General features: G+C 40.2%; 2 protein-coding genes across 4 annotated transcripts; both read right to left on the bottom strand.

Annotated features, from left to right (window-relative positions):
• Positions 1 to 204: 204 nt before the first annotated feature.
• ppp1r7 (protein phosphatase 1, regulatory (inhibitor) subunit 7) lies at positions 205 to 5,415 on the bottom strand. 3 transcript variants are annotated; one of them, XM_042099468.1, is made up of 10 exons: positions 5,311 to 5,415; positions 4,399 to 4,491; positions 4,262 to 4,317; positions 4,088 to 4,153; positions 3,854 to 3,984; positions 3,205 to 3,367; positions 2,628 to 2,744; positions 2,415 to 2,519; positions 1,909 to 1,995; positions 205 to 1,753 (listed from the first exon to the last, which is right to left on the bottom strand). In XM_042099468.1, exons 1-10 carry the CDS (start codon positions 5,348 to 5,350, stop codon positions 1,577 to 1,579), a joined length of 1,035 nt encoding a protein of 344 aa, XP_041955402.1. In that variant the 5' UTR covers positions 5,351 to 5,415; the 3' UTR covers positions 205 to 1,576. The 3 variants fall into 3 exon arrangements, with proteins under 3 accessions (XP_041955402.1, XP_041955412.1, XP_041955422.1); XM_042099478.1 differs by having other exon boundaries at positions 4,262 to 4,311; XM_042099488.1 differs by lacking the exon at positions 5,311 to 5,415 and adding an exon at positions 4,860 to 5,053.
• Positions 5,416 to 6,077: 662 nt separating this feature from the next.
• gk5 (glycerol kinase 5) lies at positions 6,078 to 19,207 on the bottom strand. The gene is made up of 16 exons (XM_042099206.1): positions 18,605 to 19,207; positions 18,333 to 18,426; positions 14,867 to 14,942; positions 13,618 to 13,711; positions 13,315 to 13,446; positions 12,974 to 13,049; positions 12,678 to 12,739; positions 10,504 to 10,577; positions 10,346 to 10,406; positions 10,093 to 10,219; positions 9,856 to 9,960; positions 9,600 to 9,694; positions 9,221 to 9,324; positions 9,026 to 9,085; positions 8,192 to 8,325; positions 6,078 to 7,853 (listed from the first exon to the last, which is right to left on the bottom strand). The coding sequence occupies exons 1-16, from the start codon at positions 18,731 to 18,733 to the stop codon at positions 7,693 to 7,695; spliced, it is 1,584 nt and encodes a 527-aa protein (XP_041955140.1). The 5' UTR covers positions 18,734 to 19,207; the 3' UTR covers positions 6,078 to 7,692.
• Between the last annotated feature and the right edge of the window lie 24 nt (positions 19,208 to 19,231).

The raw sequence follows: 19,231 nt of genomic DNA, 5'->3' as shown, positions 1-19,231 counted from the left end.
AATAGACGTATAGGTCTGTTTCTGATTTGCGGTTAGTGTCATTGTAGTATTTTAAAAGTATCTTTAATGTGTTGCTATCTACAAAAAATTAATAAATGCAGGAAACATGAAGGTGCAAAAAATCTAAATGGAAAAATCAAAGTAATTATTAGTATAACATAATTATTTAGTATATTAATATAAGGTGAAAAATGCAGCACAATGCACGGTTCAAATGAACTTCATTGTTTAATCTGTTTCTTTAATAATACATTCAGTTCAAAAGAGTGAACCAAGCACTTGTAAAACCCAAACAAAAATAAACAAGCAAATAAAAATTAGTCCCAATGCATTGTTCATCATATTCCTGTTAAGCAGCTCTCTCCCAGAAAGTACCAGCAGAACAGTACTTCCCAAAACCTTTCCTTACCCTAAACTCTACCACTGAGTATTAGAGACAGCACATACCAACACTGGACATCATTCCTGCCAATTCCATAAGTTCACCTGCTAAGTTAATACTTATTACCTGAGCCACTCTGTGACAGTGAATCCTTACTTGCAGTTCCTAGGGCAGTGCCCAGAACTGACCAGAAGGTTTCACCTATGCAAAAATGCTGCACAATGATATGGACACACCCCTTAGTCACACCAAATATTATCATTATTATTGTTATTATTGTGGACAGTCTGTTAGTCAGTGAAAACAAAGTGCATTGCCATTCAGGTACTACCAAAGAAAATTACTTCAACAAAATTACCTTGTGGTGCCACATACAGTTAATGGCCACAGCATTGTATTTTGTCAGTGGTGTAGGTGTCTGCTTAGGAAGGTGTTTTATGTTGTCACCATAACAACCGTTTTAATGCAAATTTAGCAACGTTTTGCAGAATGCAAAAAGCAGCCGTACAGAAAATACAAAGCACTTTGTCACTGTAGTGTTTGCTATTGGGAAGATCCAACTTGGGAGTATGGGGCTAAAATAAAATCAATAAATTTGAGGTCTTGACAAATCATTGTCTTAAGTTATTTTTAAATCTGATGGATATCTGCTAGACACATTTAGAAAACAGCATTAAAAGAAAAAAAAATAATAATAAAATGACCCTCATCAGAGTGAGCACTAGAAATCTTTACATCACACTCATTTTGTGCTCCAAGGTGAGAGGGAGAGAGGGATGTGGGTGGAATGCTACAGCACCATTCCCATATGTACATGCACAGGTATGGTTTCACATCACAAGCTTTGAGGCAGCAGCAAAGCCAGCCCCTCCTACACCACCCTCTCCATGATTCTCAGTGCAGATATTAAGAAGGAAGCAGAAAAAGCTGATGAACAAAAGCACACAAAAAAGCATGGGCGAAGACTACAGTCTCTGTGTGCACCTTGCGTGGGTTTGTGTGTTGCCCGAGATAAAGAAGGTGGTGGCGGGGATTAGGTGTGATTAAGTGAAGGGAGGTAAAGGTGTATATGTGAGTGACCATTAGAATGGGAGTGCGTATCAGACGTAGTGCACATGGGGACGAGGCAGGAAGCAAGACTGGCATCGGGAGGCAAGCTGCACATCATCTGTTGGGGGTGGGGTCGGGGGTGGGTCAAAAGCGGATGAAGGTGGCATCGATTTGCCTAACGCTGGGCAAGGCCAACATGATCTTGCGTCTGTACTGAGGGTCCTTTTGAAGCGGGTTCCTCTCCAGATAAACTGTCTCCAATCCTTTGGCGTTCTTCAGCTCATCAAGATCGGACCAGTTTTCTATTTGATTATCATTCATCTTGTACATGGAATGAGTATCAAAAAGGAAAGATAGAAAGGGAAAAAGAGGATAAGTAAAAAAAACACTTGCTTAGAATGTTTGATTGTGTAACTATGAAGTTGATATCTTAGCTTTGTTTGGACAGTTTCTTCCTGTTTTTGTGTGATCCTTACCCAGAACTCCTGCATTTCTGTCAGGTGACTGATATTTTCAATTTTTTTAATCCGGTTGGCAGCAATGTCCAGAGTTGTCAGCTTTTTCTGAAGGGCATTAGAGAGAGACAGAACACACAGAAACATAAGAGCACTTCTATTTATGGAAACATTTTAAGTACTTAAAAGGAACTACATTTAACTGGGTCATGCACATAAGAACAAAACGTTATCAATGGACTATCTGTATATGGAGAACTGCTTTGAATCTGTTTCAGTTATTTTCACATGTAAATATAATTTAAGTCATTTAAGTTTAATGCCATATCAGCATCACATGTTGATTAATATACAGTTGTGTTCAACTGTTGTGTGACATTGTAATAACACATTAAAAATACACATTCAGGATTTTAGCCCCTTCAGGATTTTAGCCCCTTACATAACCTTAATCACTAACTATACTGTCCGTTATGTTTTAAGAAATACCACTGACCATCTTTTTCATATCATCATTAAAGACTTACATTGTTTTCCAATCCCTCTATAACTTCAATTCCATTGTGACTCAAATACAGCTCCTTTAAGTTCTCTAAACACTGCAAACCTTCCATTTTTGTGATCCGATTGCTCTGAGGAGGAGAGATACATGTTTCTGAGTACATTTTTATTTTGCGTAAATAAAAGGCAAATATATAAATTATCAAATACTCCATTATTCAAAAACAAGCGAAACATACCTGAATGCTGAGGACCGTGAGATTATGTAGGCCGTCAAGGTTTTGTAACTGGGTGATTTTATTTGTTCCGAGAAACAAACTTTGCAGAGATGACAGCGAATCCAGATTCTCTATTACCTGCAACACACAATGGCATTGATCAATCTCAATCTTTATCATACTTGATTTATAATCAAGAGTGTTTTATTAGTAACTGTGTATCCTCGGAACTGTGGTCATGACTTTAGCAGTGGCAGGAATTTGCTCAAGTAGTTGAGCTACAGCGGGTGACAACATAAGCACACTTCAGGCCCCAGTTTAAATTAAATTAAATGAAAAACTATTAGCAAATAAGGCTGAATGATCATGTGCAATGATGGAAAAATGCGAAAACTCTACAAGAGGGTTGAGTGTGGAGGCCTTGATATTGAATGGGTCTGCTAACCTGGCAACCGCACACAAAAGTCAAATAAAACACATTTGTTTTTGATCATAGATTTAAAACATATCCATGGAGACTGCCATGTGTAGTGTATAGTAAACATAGTCAACTGTAATGTGTGCAGTAAATGTAGGCTGTGTGCTTCCTAGACCTTACTCGAATGCGATTGGACCCAAGCTCCAGCATTTCCAGGTTGGTTAGGTTATCAAGGTTGGCAATGGAGTTGATCTTGTTGTGAAGCAGGAAGAGCTTGGTGATCTTACTGAGCCTCTCCAAACCCTCAATTTTTCTCAGTGTATTGAAGGACACATCCAACTGCCTTAGAATAAGAATTGTACAATACAATTACAATACAAAAGAAGTCATATGATATACTGCCGATCAATATTTTGTTCCACCCCTATTGGAGATAGCTGTACATAACGACACATGCTACACATACAAAATAAAAGCATGCCAGCATATCCAAGAGATACCACTTATTTAACCACTAAAGCTAGCTCTGTTAACTCCTAAACCTAGTTTAACAACAGTGACCCCACCACACATTGCACAGCCCCCACCAATGTATGTAGTCATTTATATGTATGTTTATGTGTATGTATGTATGTATGTATGTATGTTTATATGTGTATGTGCCATTTATGTAATATGGACAGTCATTTGTATGTTTGTATTTATTTATGTGTGTTTGTATGTATGTGCCCTTTATGTAATATGTTGTGTCTGTTTTTTTATCTGGACTTTGAGTCTGTAAATAAAGTTATACTTAATATTCACATTGAACACATGTGAAACTACTTACTCCAGTTCAGTGAGTGCATCAAGGTTCTCCAATTTGCGGACCTGGTTGTCATAAAGGTCCAGCTCCCGTAAGGACACCAGGCTGTCAAGATTCTCAATGCACTTGATGAGGTTCTGTCTGAGAGAAAGTGTCTGCCAGAAACAACAGGACATTATCTTATCCAGTACAGGAAGCTAATGTAAATTGTAGTTTGGTACACACAGACAGGCCCTTCTTTTACGAAAGTGAACCTACCTTTGCTTTCTGTAACACCTCTAACCCTTCAATCTTGCCAATTCGACAATGGACTAGATCTACATCCTGTGATGGGATAAAGATGGGGATATGAAAGATCAGTTTTTTTTAAGCTGGTGAAACATCACAGCAAGGAACTGAATGTACATCATACCAGATCATCTTTTCACTCACCTCCTCTTCTGGATCAAGGGTTATTGTGTCCATATCCACAGGAGACTCCTCTTTATCTGAAAAAGATAGAGTTCAGCAGTTAAGTCAGAAAATATTTGTTGTGGTGTGTGTGTGTGTGTGTGTTGGGGGGTTATTACCTGTTGATGGTTGGGGAGGGCAAACTTCTCCATTGATGCTCTTTCTCTTAGTCTCATCATCACCAGATTCCTCTGACTCTCCCCTTCTGTCAACTGCGTCAAGGGACAAGTTGAGATCATCACTGGTCACTGGACTAATAATCACTTAATATCATGTATAACACAGTCGTGTTGGCAATTGACACGTAATACAGAACAACGTTTCAGAAGGTGTTACAATGACAATGTGCTTTCTAGAAAGAAGAGGGCAGGAATTGCAGGCACAAGGAACACTGCAATTAGCTCGCTAACCCTGACTGCCAGCTAACAAATATAAATCGCAACTGTTCCGGACTGTTGACACGATCAAAAGACCACGAAACGAGTGATTCAAGGTCTCATGTTTAAAATGGTAAAATAGTATCCTGTCAAGATACCGATGTTACAACATAACGTTACTGACTGTGGTCTGGTCGGGGTACCTTGATGAAAGTAACGTTAACGTTACAATCCTGGCATGTTGTGTAACTTCTAAAACAGACTGGCTGCCTAGTTAGGGTTATTAGCACATCAGCTCTAACTAATAATTATATGGGGTTACAGACAGCACATTTTCATTGCAATAACTAAATCGCTAACACGGTCAACGTCGCTTCCTTGCAACGTAACGTTGAGCTAACATTAGCCAGCTGAAAAGCTAGGTAGCTAGCAGGCTAGATAGCCAGCAGCAGGCGTAGTGTTGCAAGCGTAAACAATCACCAGTGCATGGAAATGAATGGTTTAGCTAATGGCTGAGATCCGAAGAAAATGGTTATAATTCCCCATTAAAATTAATAGGATCTCAGAGGGAAAAAATGTACACAAAGTTTCTCTGATCTTAATTTAAGCACAAACTGAAATCAGAAACTGTCAGATACGTAAGTGTGGGCTCACCTTCCATTTCTTGAGGCTCGCCAACAGACAAGGTAGCCATCTTTTCCTGAATCCTCCCACTGCTGAATGATTGACATTGCTTTGAACCAATCCAAACAGTGCAGTTCGTGCACTCGTTGCTTTTAATGTTACTTCGTTGTTTTAATTTGCATTGATGATTGGTTGTAATGTCTAGATATATTAATTTTCGCAGTCATAACCTCACTCTATGATTTAGGTCTGGTACTCCTCCATTGGATTTCACTACCAGAGTCACAGGTGCACAGCTGACAATTGTTGCTGCAATGTTTCAAGTGACTGCTCCAGCTAGGTCATGAATGCTTTGCCTGACATTGCAAAACTCTAGAGATAAACTAATCTTAAAAAAAAAAAATCAAACCCCAATATGTGAAAGCAAAATTAAATTACATTGTGAAATGGGAAAGGTTAGAATACTGCAAGCAGTGACAGTAAAGATGCATGGGGCAACTCCTTAAGCAAATTTGCTGGGGAACCACATAACTGTTCTATGTGTTCTGATTGGATGATCATGAAAAATTGTCTAACCTACTGAAGTTCTCTAGAAAAAAAATGTCAATATCAATGGGAATGTGCCAGAACCACAATACCCAGGACCATTGCTTGGCAACATTGCTCAAAAGGTTGCCTTGTGTGTCATCAACATAACTGTTAACAACAGTCACAGGCAACTTGCCTCTTGGTTCTGACTGTTTCCCTACATATCAGCAGCAGCAATGGAGCAATGGAAACTTCACCACAATATATTATATGATGCAGATGTTACTTTATTGAGCAATTGCTAAGAGAGCAGTGAAATGCATTATAAACAATACACTCTAATACAGTTACATAACAAACAAATAACAATACAGTGTCACAGTTATTGTGGTTTACAGTTAAAGTTTACAGTTTGCGACCAGAAGGCCCCAGGAAGCACAGTATAGTTCTACTGACATTACTTGAGCAAGGTCCCTGATTGATTATATTTGTTCTCAGGGAAGGCAGTGCATAATCATTACAAGGCAACATAATAATTCAATGACTTTAACATATTTTTTTTACTTTAAAAATATGATCATGTTTTACAGTAATCTTCTAGTCCACTGAAAATTGTTCTAGGCCTACATTGTTCATAATTGGTCACTTATCCTTCACTATTGAGTTCTTGTTACCAGGCTATCCAATGTAATTTTCTGTACAACCCATGGATACTTGCATCGTGCACGCCAATAATGCTAGCCTGGGTGAACCCAGATGAACCTGTTGGTAAATTTGAATTTGCTCTGCAGGTCTGTCTGGAGACCTTCCCGTTGAAGCAGATTTCAGGGAAAAAAACTTCATTAAAACCTTAATTTACAAGAAAGATGTGTTTTCTTTACTTCCAAATTCAATGTACAAATTTCTGCTTAATTTCACTGTGGTTATGCCCCCAGGAAATTGAAAGTGAATTAAGTGTACAAATTGAGATTTGAGAAGTGGTTTAGTGTTAGCCAAGCTAGCTGTCAGCATTTTACAAAATGGTTCACCAAAATGCCCAAGAGCCAATGATAGAACTCAGAGGAAGGGTTATGGTGATAGCAACAGGCAAGTAATGTTGGCTGAATCTCGCTAGCAGAGGCCAAACAGGCTGGAAACCACCCCACCACTGAACCTCTTCTAAGCCAGTTGTAAAAAGCCTCTAACCGCAACAATACTGTGAAATATCAGTGGCATGGCAGTACCAGGCTAGTTTAGCTTCCTGTCAACACATCAATCCAGTCAGTGCACAGTCAAAAACTGTTATGGGTTTTTACAACAAGAAGTTGCTATAAGCATCTGCATTTATACTCAACATGCATGCATGTAAACATCACTGATCACAGAAACTGATCACATACCACACAAATTACAATGACGCTTTTGTTACAAAAACAATTCAATTGTCCATCTTGCTATTAGGTCATTAGTATGGCTTTTAATTTCCACTATTCCTAACAAAAAAAAAATAACGACAAATTGATGATGGTCTGAGGTAGTCTAACAAGACTATGGGAAATCAAGTAATGCATGTTTAGGCACTGTTGGTGACATCATCTGTAGAAAACTATCCAAGGATCACGTGGGATTGAAATGAAAAAAAAAAAAAAGTGGCAAAATGATTATACTCATTATTATGATGCAGCTGATTCAGCTAACCAAGGCTTTCAGGAGAATACACAGGATTACAACCAGGCATAATAAATGAGTGCTGTAAATGCCATAGGATGATTTTAGGTCCATGGTACAAATGGACAGGTTCCTTCATGACTCAGTTTTCAGAAAAGGAGCGTAAAGGCAAGCTGTGCAGTACTCGGAGTCCCTAGAATGAAGTCAGGACTGCTCTGAATCTGTGAGGACCCACCATTAGAAGTTGCTGTACCAGTGCATAGAGCGCTCCAGTGCCCTCTCCCAGCTGCGGATGACAGGCGTGTACTGGTTGGCAACTCCCTGGGGCCTGTTCTGGGGCAGGAATAGGCGCTCTACAGAGTGCAGGCTCTTCAGCTCCTCCTGACTGCTCCAGAAGCCTGCGGAGTAATGTCAGAATGGTAAGCCAACAGTGGTAAGGTGAAGGACCAGACTAGAACTGTGTTTGAAAAGTGTTCTCATTCACCATATACAGCACAATGTAGTGAATCAGGCATATAGCAAATATTATATAGTGAGTGAGTGAGTGAGTGAACATTTCCAACGCAGCTTAGCTTAATATTCCTTGTAGATTGTCAGTAGCACTCTGTTATTTTATAACTAAATGTGACTGAGTGAAAACCATAGCATGGGTGCAAGTATTGGCATATCAGTGAATGCATATCAGCAACAAGTTGTGTGAATGAGAAAAAGTGGCCGAGGTGCCTTATTCCCGTACCTACTCCCAGTCCTGCCATAAAAGCTGCACCCAAAGCAGACATGTCGAAGTGATTGGGCCTTGCGATCTTGCGTCCGAACAGGTTAGCAGTCAGTTGCATTACAAAATTATTTGTGCAGACTCCACCATCCGCTCTGGTCCCACATAAACAAGAAATAGGGATAATTTCATAAACATGTGTGACTGACTTGAGTGTAAAATGTGTCACTGGCTGGATCTACTCCCTGCTATCTTAATTCAATGATCCCCAACCGCCCGCTGCGGTCTTCTGATGAGCGTCTGTTATGTCGACCATACAAGCTAGGTCAAATTCAAGACTCTTCTTCAGTCGTTCCATGTTGGCGCAATGAGTTGCCTAGTGCCCTCCGTTCCTGTGATAGTTTTGGGTCTTTCAAGAGGGGTCTAAAGGCATATCTGTATTTTTTAAACAATGGTTTGTATATTATAGTATTTGTTTATTTTCATTAGGCTATTGATTGAATTGACATTGTTGTTTATTATTGCTATTCTCCTTAATGTAGTCTTATCATTTTTTTAATTGTTTACTGTTACATTTAATTATTGTATTGTTGTTATTTGTATGTCGCTTTGGAGAAAAGCACCTGCCAAATCCCATAACTATAACTATAACCATAACCTTAAAAGAAGTCAAATAGAGGACACATGCACCATTTAGAGATAGGAGTGGGTGATACACAGGTATCATACCTTATTTTAGAGATAGGAGTGTGTGATACACAGGTAACATACCTTATTTTAGAGATAGGAATGTGTGATACACAGGTAACATACCTTATTTTAAAGATAGGAATGTGTGATACACAGGTAACATACCTTATTTTAGAGATAGGAATGTGTGTTTCCCTTTGCATAATGTCATAGAGCTGCTTATTCCTGTGAAGGTAGAAATACATTGGTGTTTGCTGGCACTCTTCAGTTGCAAATGCATTTTAGTATTAAATACTGAATCTGTGGACTATGGACTAACATCCATGTTAGAGGCACCAGGACAGATAGGTTCAAACTCACCTGAATGCCACTGATTCTAGGATGGCCCTCACCAGGTGGTTTTTAGTAGTAGAAGGCTTGAGACCCATAAAGGATGCACAAGCTCCAGGGTCATTCAGTGGAGCCTTATATACATACACACAAAGCCACATGATATAAATAAATATAAATAAAAAGGAAATCATAAATATATAAGTTTATTTATTGATGCTGTGGTTTCATTGATATACAATTTAGAAACAAAACAAATATAACAACCACAACTGAAACACACTTGTGACTTACAAAAAAAGCTGGGACACAGAAGTAGGCAGTAAAGGCAAAAGAAAGAAAAGTCAAAATTATCACCTGAATTACATAGCAAGAGTCATGTCTAAATACTGTAAAACTAGCGGCATACCTGCAAACCACTGAACGAGGGGACAAAACACACTCCATCAGCGTCCTTCACACTGCTGGCCATTGTCTCAGTCTCACTCACATCAGTGAACAACTCTAGAAAACAGACACACACTTCAAGTCACCCCCTGAATTTTCTAATCTGCTACAACTGCAAGATAAGGGATATAGATCCCTTATTACCATACACAGTGCAAGCAATACAGAGACTGACTGCTGGCAAAAGTCCTGTTTCCTCTGAAGCAGTGTGGTCTTACCTAGCTCCTGTGCCCATTTGATGGCTGTGCCCGTATCTGCAGCATTGCCCTCTGCCAGATACACCACACTGTGCCCGATCTTCCAACCCACCAGAGGATAGAGGCCTGTTACAGAGAAGAGGTACATTGTGTTCTAGCTAGGTAGAAACAGAAAGGGTATAAAAAAGGACTGTTTGTGCAGTCCAGTCAAGTTTCAGTTTTCCTCCACATTACTTTTCATTCGGTCCAGTATCTTACCAGCGACAGAAGTGTGTGGTTTTGCCCCTGTGTTAATGTCCATGAACGTCCCTGTTCCCATGGTGATTTTTACGTCACCTGTGTCAAAACAGCATTCACCAAACATGGCCGCCTGCTGGTCTGCCATCTGTGGGACAGAGAGAACACACATCCTCATGGCTGTAGTGTTCATATGCACTCAGAGCACAGAGCAGAGAAAGGAAGAGGAAACAGCAAGCCAAACAACAGAACAAAAACATTCACGTCAACTTACAACTGACATGATTGGTATGGCAACTCCAAATATGGAGGGGTCTGATGAACCAAAGTTGTGACTGGAAGGTCAATAAAAAGAAAAGAAAGGCAAGGTTAACCTCACTGCAAACACAGAGGGAAGCACAGCACCTGTGTAATGTGGTGGCTGATACTCACCTAGTATTCTGCACTTTGGGGAGAATAGAGAGAGGCAGAGAGAGGAGTGAGCACAGAAATCCACTCCAACACATCTGAAAAGTGCAAACACACACACACACACAGAGAGAAGAAGCAGACAAAGAAAAAAAAGAAAAACACACAATGACAATACTTAGACTCAATTCCTTTATGTGCACCTCACAATATCAAAATATCACAGATGTTGAAATGGCACTGGATTTATTTACAAAAAAGATAGAGTAACTCTCTGGTTTACTGGTTAACTACCTGAAAAATCATCTTTATTTAAATAAAAAAAAACAGAGCATAGTCACTAGCGGGATACCCATCACACTGGTTAGCTTTTAAACAGCTGAGAAATAAATGCACGTCATCTGTGAGGAAAGCTAAATCTAATTATTACTTAGACTTGATAGCAAACTCCAGCTAAAACCCATAGATATTAGAAAGCTAGATACAGCACTGGGCTCCAGAACATACGTAAATAGCACCACCATTATGGTGGGGGCAATGATCACTGGAGGCCAATTGAGAAACAGGCGTCTCTGATTGCCGCCAAGTGTTGCCCATTATAGATAGTAAGGTGTTTGCCCCCAGCAATATGGTGGTCATGTTTATTTTATGAGCCTTTACCAAATGGTTGAGATGACCGTTAAGGGTAACAGAATTTAGCATTGGATTATCTTAGTCGACTAAACACTATATATACAGACCACAAAACTACTAACTACTAACCCCCTACCACCAACACCTCCTTGCCAGAGGAGTTAAACCACACTTTGACAGGGACAACAAGGAGGTGGCCATCAAGGCTGTGGTCTCTGTAGAACACCAGCCCCTCACACTCTCCACCACCGATGTGTGTGCAGTACTGAGCAAGACTAATGCACGTAAGGCTGCTGGTCCTGATGAAATCCCCAGGAGACGCATCCTCAGGGCCTGTGCTGTGCAGCCGACTGAGGCAGCTGTCTGTTAGGTTAGATAACCACACCTCCTCAACCCTCACCCTGAACACCGGCGTACCACAGAGCTGTGTGCTAAGCCCTCTTCTTTACTCCCTCTATACCTACGACTGCACACCTGTACATGGCTTTAACACCAAGTTTGCAGACGACACTACGGTGATTGGTCTCATCAGCAACAACAATGAGGCGGCCTACAGGGAGGAGGTCCAGGACCTAACAACGTGGTGCACCTACAACAACCTGGCTCTCAACACCAAGAAGACCAAAGAGCTCATTGTGGACTTCAGGAAGTCAAAAGCCAGCTCACACACCCCCAATTCTCATCAAGGGGACTGAGGTGGAGTGTGTCACCAGCTTCAAGTTTCTGGGTGTCCACATCTCTGAGGACCTCTCTTGGATCCTCAACACCTCTACAGGTGACACAGTCAAGAAGGCTCACCAGCATCTCTTCTTCCTGAGGAGACTAAAGAAGGTCCACCTGTCTCCTAAGATCCTGGTGAACTTCTACCGCTGCACCATCGAGAGCATCCTCACCAACTGTGTCACATTATGGTATGGCAACTGCTCTGCCTCCGAATGGAAAGCACTGCAGAGGGTGGTGAAAACTGCCCAAAGCATCACCGGTTCCTCACTCCCCTCCATCGAGGCCAACCAGGGCGTGCAGCATCATCAAAGACTGTTCTCACCCCAACCACAGACTGTTCACCCCACTCCACTCCGGGAGGCATTACAGGTCTCTCTGCACCTGAACCAGCAGGTTCAGAGTAAGCTTCTTCCCTGCGGCTGTCACCTTACTGAACTTTAGCTCTGCACCCCGGTGACAACCAACCAAACTAAGCTGCCCCCACCCTGATGCCTCCTTGCCTGTGCCTGTTGAGGTGTCCACGACCATGGCAACCTTGACAGGGACAACAAGGAGGCGAATATTCAAGGCTGATAACTTTTTAATGTATCCTACGCTAGCGGTCATAATAAAGGTTGAATGAATGAATACATAAATAATCAGACATTATCAGACACACTGCAATGCTTATACAGTCAGGCATGGTTTAGCAATATCACCAAAACATTACAATGTAATATCAGAGACTTGTGATTGTGATTACATTGTATTGCACTACACCGGTGGTATACAAGCATAAACTTGACTGGAAATTCTACAAATCATCTTGATACTATGAACAGAACAATTCAAAGATAACTGACCTGGTATGAATCAAAGATTCCAGTTGTGCTTGCATTTGAGTAATCGGTTGCATGTACTGAACCTGTAGGCAAATTCAAGTAAACAGGTTTAACTCCCTAAATGGTGTCACAGGTCAAAAGAGATTTTCTGCATAACACAACTACTGGTGATTAGGCCCTGGGACTAATACTCTGAAGAGTGGTCTTAAGAAAAAAATCTGCAGCTTCTCATTTGTTCTATTCTCCAAACAGTCCAACTAGTATATGAACAAACAGAGGAAGAGGAGAGTATAAGGAGAGCTTTGGTTGTCCCTTGCCTTTTGTGAGTTTGTAGAGCAGCCAGGTGTCAACGGTTCCAAAGCAGCAACTGTTCTCATTCACCGCTTTACTCAACTGTGGTACATATGGGACAAGTGGAGGATCAGTCAGAGGTCATGTACCTTTTCAGCTAAATGTGACGAAACAATCCAACATAGTAGGGTACTTTAAATATTGGTGATGAATCAGTGAACTACAATTTCAAGCTACTGAGTTGAGGTGAAGGGTCTATCTGAACACATTTTGACATTGACCCAGTAATACCATGCTATGTTTATCTCTAGTCATCCATGCCATCTCTTTTCTTTCCAAAGCAGGTCAGCCCTGCTATCTCCCTTACCTCTGGGCAATTGGAGAGCATCCAGGCCAGACGCAGTGTGATATGCTGGGTAGAGAAAACGACTAGGCTGGCAGCCAGAAACCTCTTCTGTCTGGTGAAGAAGTGCAACACTTTCATCACTCCATGGATCGACTGTCAGCACAGACACAAAGATCACATTACCTTCTTGGGGGGTGTAATCCACATATTAATGCCTTCCACATCACCTTATTTCACTGTGTGCACTGTGCAGGTAGGCCTATATGTTGCAAACAACATGCCTTGATTAAAGAATGAAAAGAGTTATGAGAGATCCGGTCTCACCTTCATTGTGCAGGATTGGTTCCATGATTTCACTAGTTCGGCTGCTCTCAAGTCTTGCCAACTGATAAAGTTATGAAAAGGACGTCCAGTCTTCCTGAGAACAATAAATGTGGCTGTAAGCACATATGTGACATCTGCACAATATACACAACCTACTACACTGGGATATAATGACGATGTATACATCATAAGCATTGTTTCTTTAATCAGCAGAAGTTTTTGTAATATGCAGCTCATGATGGAATATTCTTTTCACCATGCTCTTTTAGGCATTCTTTAAAGGAGAATTCCGGTGTGATATTGACCTAAAGTGTATTGAAACATGATACCGAGTGTGAACGTATGTCTCATAGCCCATCTCGGCTTGTCCCCTGCACTCCAAAATCTGGCGCTAGTTAGCCGATGCTACCAACAGCTTTTTCAATAGTGGTGCTTCGGCATCGGGCTAGCCATGCAAATAAATCACTGTTTTATACCCATTTACGAGGCTCAATGTATCTCCACACTTCATTGGTAGACTTCCGAGGGCCCTGACATTTAAAATGAGACATTGAGAACTTTGAAAAAGCACTGGTAGTTTACTTACAAGACAATTTATACAGACAGTATCTTCAAGAAGTTTAGCGTTTGCAGCCATCTTGAATTTAGTCACGATAAGTCGAGCAACGAGTAAGAATGAACAGGTATGATAAGGGATCAGATTCCAAAAATAATTCAGTGGAAATGCATGGATTCCAGTTTCTTCCAGTAGCAGCAACTGGAATCCATGCATTTCCACTGAATTACTTTTGGAATCTGATCCCTTATCATACCTGTTCATTCTTACTCGTTGCTCGACTTATCGTGACTAAATTCAAGATGGCTGCAAACGCTAAACTTCGTGAAGATACTGTCTGTATAAATCGTCTTGTAAGTAAACTACCAGTGCTTTTTCAAAGTTCTCAATGTCTCGTTTTAAATGTCAGGGCCCTCGGAAGTCTACCAATGAAGTGTGGAGATACATTGAGCCTCGTAAATGGGTGTAAAACAGTGATTTATTTGCATGGCTAGCCCGATGCCGAAGCACCACTATTGAAAAAGCTGTTGGTAGCATCGGCTAACTAGCGCCAGATTTTGGAATGCAGGGGACAAGCCGAGATGAGCTATGAGACATACGTTCACACTCGGTATCATGTTTCAATACACTTTAGGTCAATATCACACCGGAATTCTCCTTTAAGCAGCTCTTCCTTATACAGACATGGCTCACCTGTCCCAGGTGGTGAATGTAGCCCTTTGTGTTGAGATTCCTATGGCCTCCATTTGCCACATCTGAAAGCCTGAATCTGAACAGAGCAAGGAGAAATCCTTAGCCTCCTGCAACAATGTATCAAAGTTCTACAAAGTCACCCTAGACTCCAGTACAAATATTTCGTTACTGTACTCAAGTAGATTTTTCAGATATTTTTACTTTACTTTACTATTTATTTTTGAGGTACTTTCTACTCCTTACATTTTACAAAACTGGCTCGTTACTTTAGTTTCAAATAATTTCAGTAGAGTTACTGTTATTATTTTTCGCGTCATCAATAGCGGATGGGAATATAGGCCTACGTTTAGACAGGTGATATTTTTGAGATATGTGCTTCCTAGAGGCATTTTTTAGTTAAAGTTGGGAACAGGACTTTTTAACATAATTAAGGTGTTCTGAATCCAACTAGCCCTGTTCCCAAGCTGAAGTTTGAGTTTATGACCATCTAATTAGCATAAACAAAATGGTTGCCAAAATGGCGATTTTGGGCACTTTCATTGGGCGGATGTCATTATACCATGTAAATTAATTCACGGATGGGATACATGCAGAGACAAATTTCTTGTATACCCAAGTATACTTGGCCATAAAACCTGATTTACATTACATTTTACATAATTGAAGCGAATTAGGTTGGTAATGTATGTAGTCTCGGATTAAGTTACACAGGCCTTTACCCATTTCGGTAACACTTTATGGTAAGGGTACATGAAGTAATTCATGATTTATGTATTACTTCATTCATTAATATCTAATTAATCATCAGGAATTTACTGAGTCCATAGTTTGTCATTTGTGACCTCATACATGAACACATTACTAAAGTATTAGGTACGATGGGCACATCATTATGAATTATGATGTATTAACCATGATCATGACTTTATTTTTCTGCCAAAAATGTGGTCATCACTGCTCAAATTCTCATAACTTTGGAGTTCTCTAAACACATGTCATTATTCACTACTTTAGTTGAGGGGCCACAGACATGATGAATGCATGAGCAATTATCCTAAAATTCATGTAATCATGATGATCATGCTTAAGAAATCATAAATCACAATGATATAGCCATCACACCTAATGCTTTAGTTGATGTGTTGTTTATACGTGAGGTCATCATGAATGAGAGTATATGAATTCATGTCAATTCCTGATGATTAATAGATAAAGGATAAAGGAAGTAATGCATACATCATTAATTAATTTATGCATGCACACGCGAGAAACACTAAGACGTGCATTTGTAATGACGCGGAAGAGATGCAGGCCATAGTGTTGCAGAAATGAAGCAGAAATAGGCCTACACCAAATGTTCACGTGTGATGAAGTCTTAGGTAAGCTATGTTATTCACCTATTCTATAATTCTGAAGGAGAATATCCTTTTGGAGATTATGATCGATCGTCTATGACAGTGATAGTCACGGTGCGTCTGTGAATGGAGGTGCGTGTATACAACGGTGTCCACTGCAAGCATACCATGCTTGTTTCGACCCTCTGCCCAACATAGCTTGGAGGTTGCAGTGGTAATCGTGATGATAGTGTCCGTAATGGATGTGGTACAGACAGCAGGACTAGTAGAAATAGGGCTCTAAAGAACTACAAAGTCACCCGCAATATGATGGGAACTTCTGGGTACTGCAGATTACCCGCGATAGAAACTGTTTGACCAGAATACTTTATTGTAGGCCTATATTGTAGTAATCTATTACTAAACCACAACATCTTAGGTGTTGGTATACATCTTAGGTGTTTTCCTGTTAATTTGTTATGTGGGTAATATGAAAAAAGGAAAGTAAACCTGCTTAAATATGTTCATCCAGTATTTACTGAAAGGTGCATAATTTGAGGTGCTTGCCATCCAGTGACAATTTAGATGGGTAAATTTGCCCCCTTCATACATTTTTGTTTTACTAAAGATTTTTACATTTACAGTAGGACTTTATCTCTGACCACTTTCAAGCCATGGCCTTTTGAAATTTTGATATAAAAATCCAATGGTGTTGCTTTCTTAACCCAGATGCCTAGTTTGCCAGGTTTAAAAAAGTTATGAGAGGAAATATTTTTATTTGGTGTGAAACACACACATATACCTGTTTTTATGTTTTTCATTTATTTTATAATTTGTATTAATATTTATTTTATCATTATTTTATTTATAAGCTAAGGTTGCTAGCACAGGTGTCTAAAACTAGATAAAAACACTTGCACTTTCTGTTTGCAGTTTTGTGTGGTATTTGAAAAAAAGAACATTGCATTTTCAGAAATAGCCGGCCCTCCGATCAGATGACGTTGGCAGAATTGGCCCCCAGCTCATTTGAGTTTGAGACCCCTGTCCTATGGGGAGTTTCCAAGGGCATTACAAAACGCATGAGCATACCTTGGCAAATAATGGTCTAAAGCAGGGGTTCCCAAACTTTTCCACGACAAGGCCCCCCAAATACCACTAGGTTCTGGACAAGGACCCCCTTGATGTGTTATTAAACCCATCGACAATACTACGGCAAATGTAAAAATACATTAAGCTAATCCTAATAATTATTTTAGCCACAAGCACTTCGCGATGGAGCATACAGTGTGTAAAAATTGTATTTGGGGCTTTCTGCTATATGAGAGCTATCACTCTACTATTATTCCCAGTCATTATCATGGGAAATATAATGTTCAGATATGCGTCACATTATTATAATGGAATTGTATAACAACCCTCATAGTAATAGGTATATTTTACATTTTTCAGATGTATTTATTTGTTGCTTTTATTTTTCCCTCCAACTTGCTGAGGCCCCGGCCCCCACGTTGAAAACCACTGGTCTAAAGTACTCATTTTTCATTCTATATTGATCTACTTTTGCACACAGCTTCGCAGGACCTGGTGATAATTGTGTTTCTAAAATCATATCAAGTGACATAGAGGGCTGAAATGTGGTCAGTTCAGAGATGCTTGTTATCCGGCAGAAAGAAAAAACAATATTCTTGGCTCTGTAACTCTGTGCCAGTGCTTCCTAAGAAACTACGGGATCTTAGCTTTCTAAAGATGTCCAGCATTTGATGGTAGGCCAAAAGAACACACTGCCCTCTGAAGTAGGCAGTACAATGTTGGGGGGGAAAGTCTAGAAATGGCCCAACAGGTGGGAAGATTTAAAACGAGAGACTGGCACTCTTGCACTCTAGTAACATTTGTGTGGTCCAGGTACCGTTGCATAAAAAAAATGCTATCATTCACAACACTACTTTTACTTTTATACTTTAAGTAAATTACCAAGCCTGTACTTTGTTACTTTTACTTGAGTAAAGACGTTAAATCAGTACTTCTACTTTTACCAGAGTAACACAAGTATTTATACTTCTACTTGAGTACAGGAAGTGAGTACTTTTGCCATCTCTGCTAGACTCACAACATAACATTAACAACCAACCAACCCTGCACTGCGCCTTTCACCACTGTGACAAAGCTTTGCCAGAGCTCTTCTGGGTCCATCTCAACACGTCCTGGCTCAGGATACAACAGGGACACCTGTGAAGAGTACACCAAACACCTGTTCATGGACATGGAATTATGAAGAATGCCTACAGTGCTATGCAAAATCAATATTTGCCCAAATCACAGCGTTTCCAATTTCATAGCAACTTTAGACGTCAGAAGTAGCCTAGAAAAAAGTATGGTTCAAAGGCGAAATATCATATAGGGTTACCTTATGTGTGCATGTTCCTCTTATTTTCGCTTCTTTGTCATAGACATGACATCTGATTGAAGTTGTTCCAACGTCCACGGATAGAATAAACGTTTCCTTTCTGTAGCCATTTTTTCTATGTGTCCCCATGATTTCTCACTGTAACGTAAATTGATCTAACTGAGCATTTGTGGTGATGAAATTGGTTTGGCCCCGAACTTGCGGTAGGCTACTGGGTGAAGTTTTACTGAAGCACAGACATGCGCATCTCTGTTCACGTAGTAGCAACTCTGGCCAAAAGACCTTTGATTTTAATTATCCAACCCATGAGGCCTTGACCACATCAGCAACTGGTATTCGAAGTGACAACTTCACACGTAGTACCGGTATTCGACAACTTGCCCATGAGGATACAGGTTGATCACGGCAGGACACTGTTGCATTCACAATCTTCTCATACCGTGTCGAACGTTTTTCCCGTGGTGTTTCCAAAAGACTTTTATGTATAATCATCCAGTCAATCTAAATAAATCCATAAACTATTACACATTTGTTTCAGTTTTAAACTGGTTCGATTCCCATACACAGTTCATTTCCTGGAGGTCACTTAAGTGCATCCCAACGAAGGCGACGTCATATATCAGTCGA

Source organism: Alosa sapidissima, chromosome 1 (assembly GCF_018492685.1).
Source record: "Alosa sapidissima isolate fAloSap1 chromosome 1, fAloSap1.pri, whole genome shotgun sequence".
Lineage (NCBI taxonomy): Eukaryota > Metazoa > Chordata > Actinopteri > Clupeiformes > Clupeidae > Alosa > Alosa sapidissima.
The sequence above is the reverse complement of the archived record's forward strand: the minus strand, read 5'-3'. Positions and strand labels throughout refer to the sequence as shown.

What these genes read in the sequence shown, in the direction of transcription:
- gk5 (XM_042099206.1), bottom strand. Translation starts at nt 18,733, where the DNA reads ATGGGGACACATAGAAAAAATGGCTACAGAAAGGAAACGTTTATTCTA. An exon ending in CCATACCAATCATGTCAGTT is followed by an intron (nt 10,220 to 10,345) that starts GTAAGTTGACGT and finishes TCTGTCCCACAG; the next exon opens with ATGGCAGACCAGCAGGCGGC. An exon ending in CCTCGTTCAGTGGTTTGCAG is followed by an intron (nt 9,325 to 9,599) that starts GTATGCCGCTAG and finishes TATGTATATAAG; the next exon opens with GCTCCACTGAATGACCCTGG.
- ppp1r7 (XM_042099468.1), bottom strand. Translation starts at nt 5,350, where the DNA reads ATGGCTACCTTGTCTGTTGGCGAGCCTCAAGAAATGGAAG. An exon ending in GATGCACTCACTGAACTGGA is followed by an intron (nt 3,368 to 3,853) that starts GTAAGTAGTTTC and finishes TCTTATTCTAAG; the next exon opens with GCAGTTGGATGTGTCCTTCA. An exon ending in TCACGGTCCTCAGCATTCAG is followed by an intron (nt 2,520 to 2,627) that starts GTATGTTTCGCT and finishes TCTCCTCCTCAG; the next exon opens with AGCAATCGGATCACAAAAAT.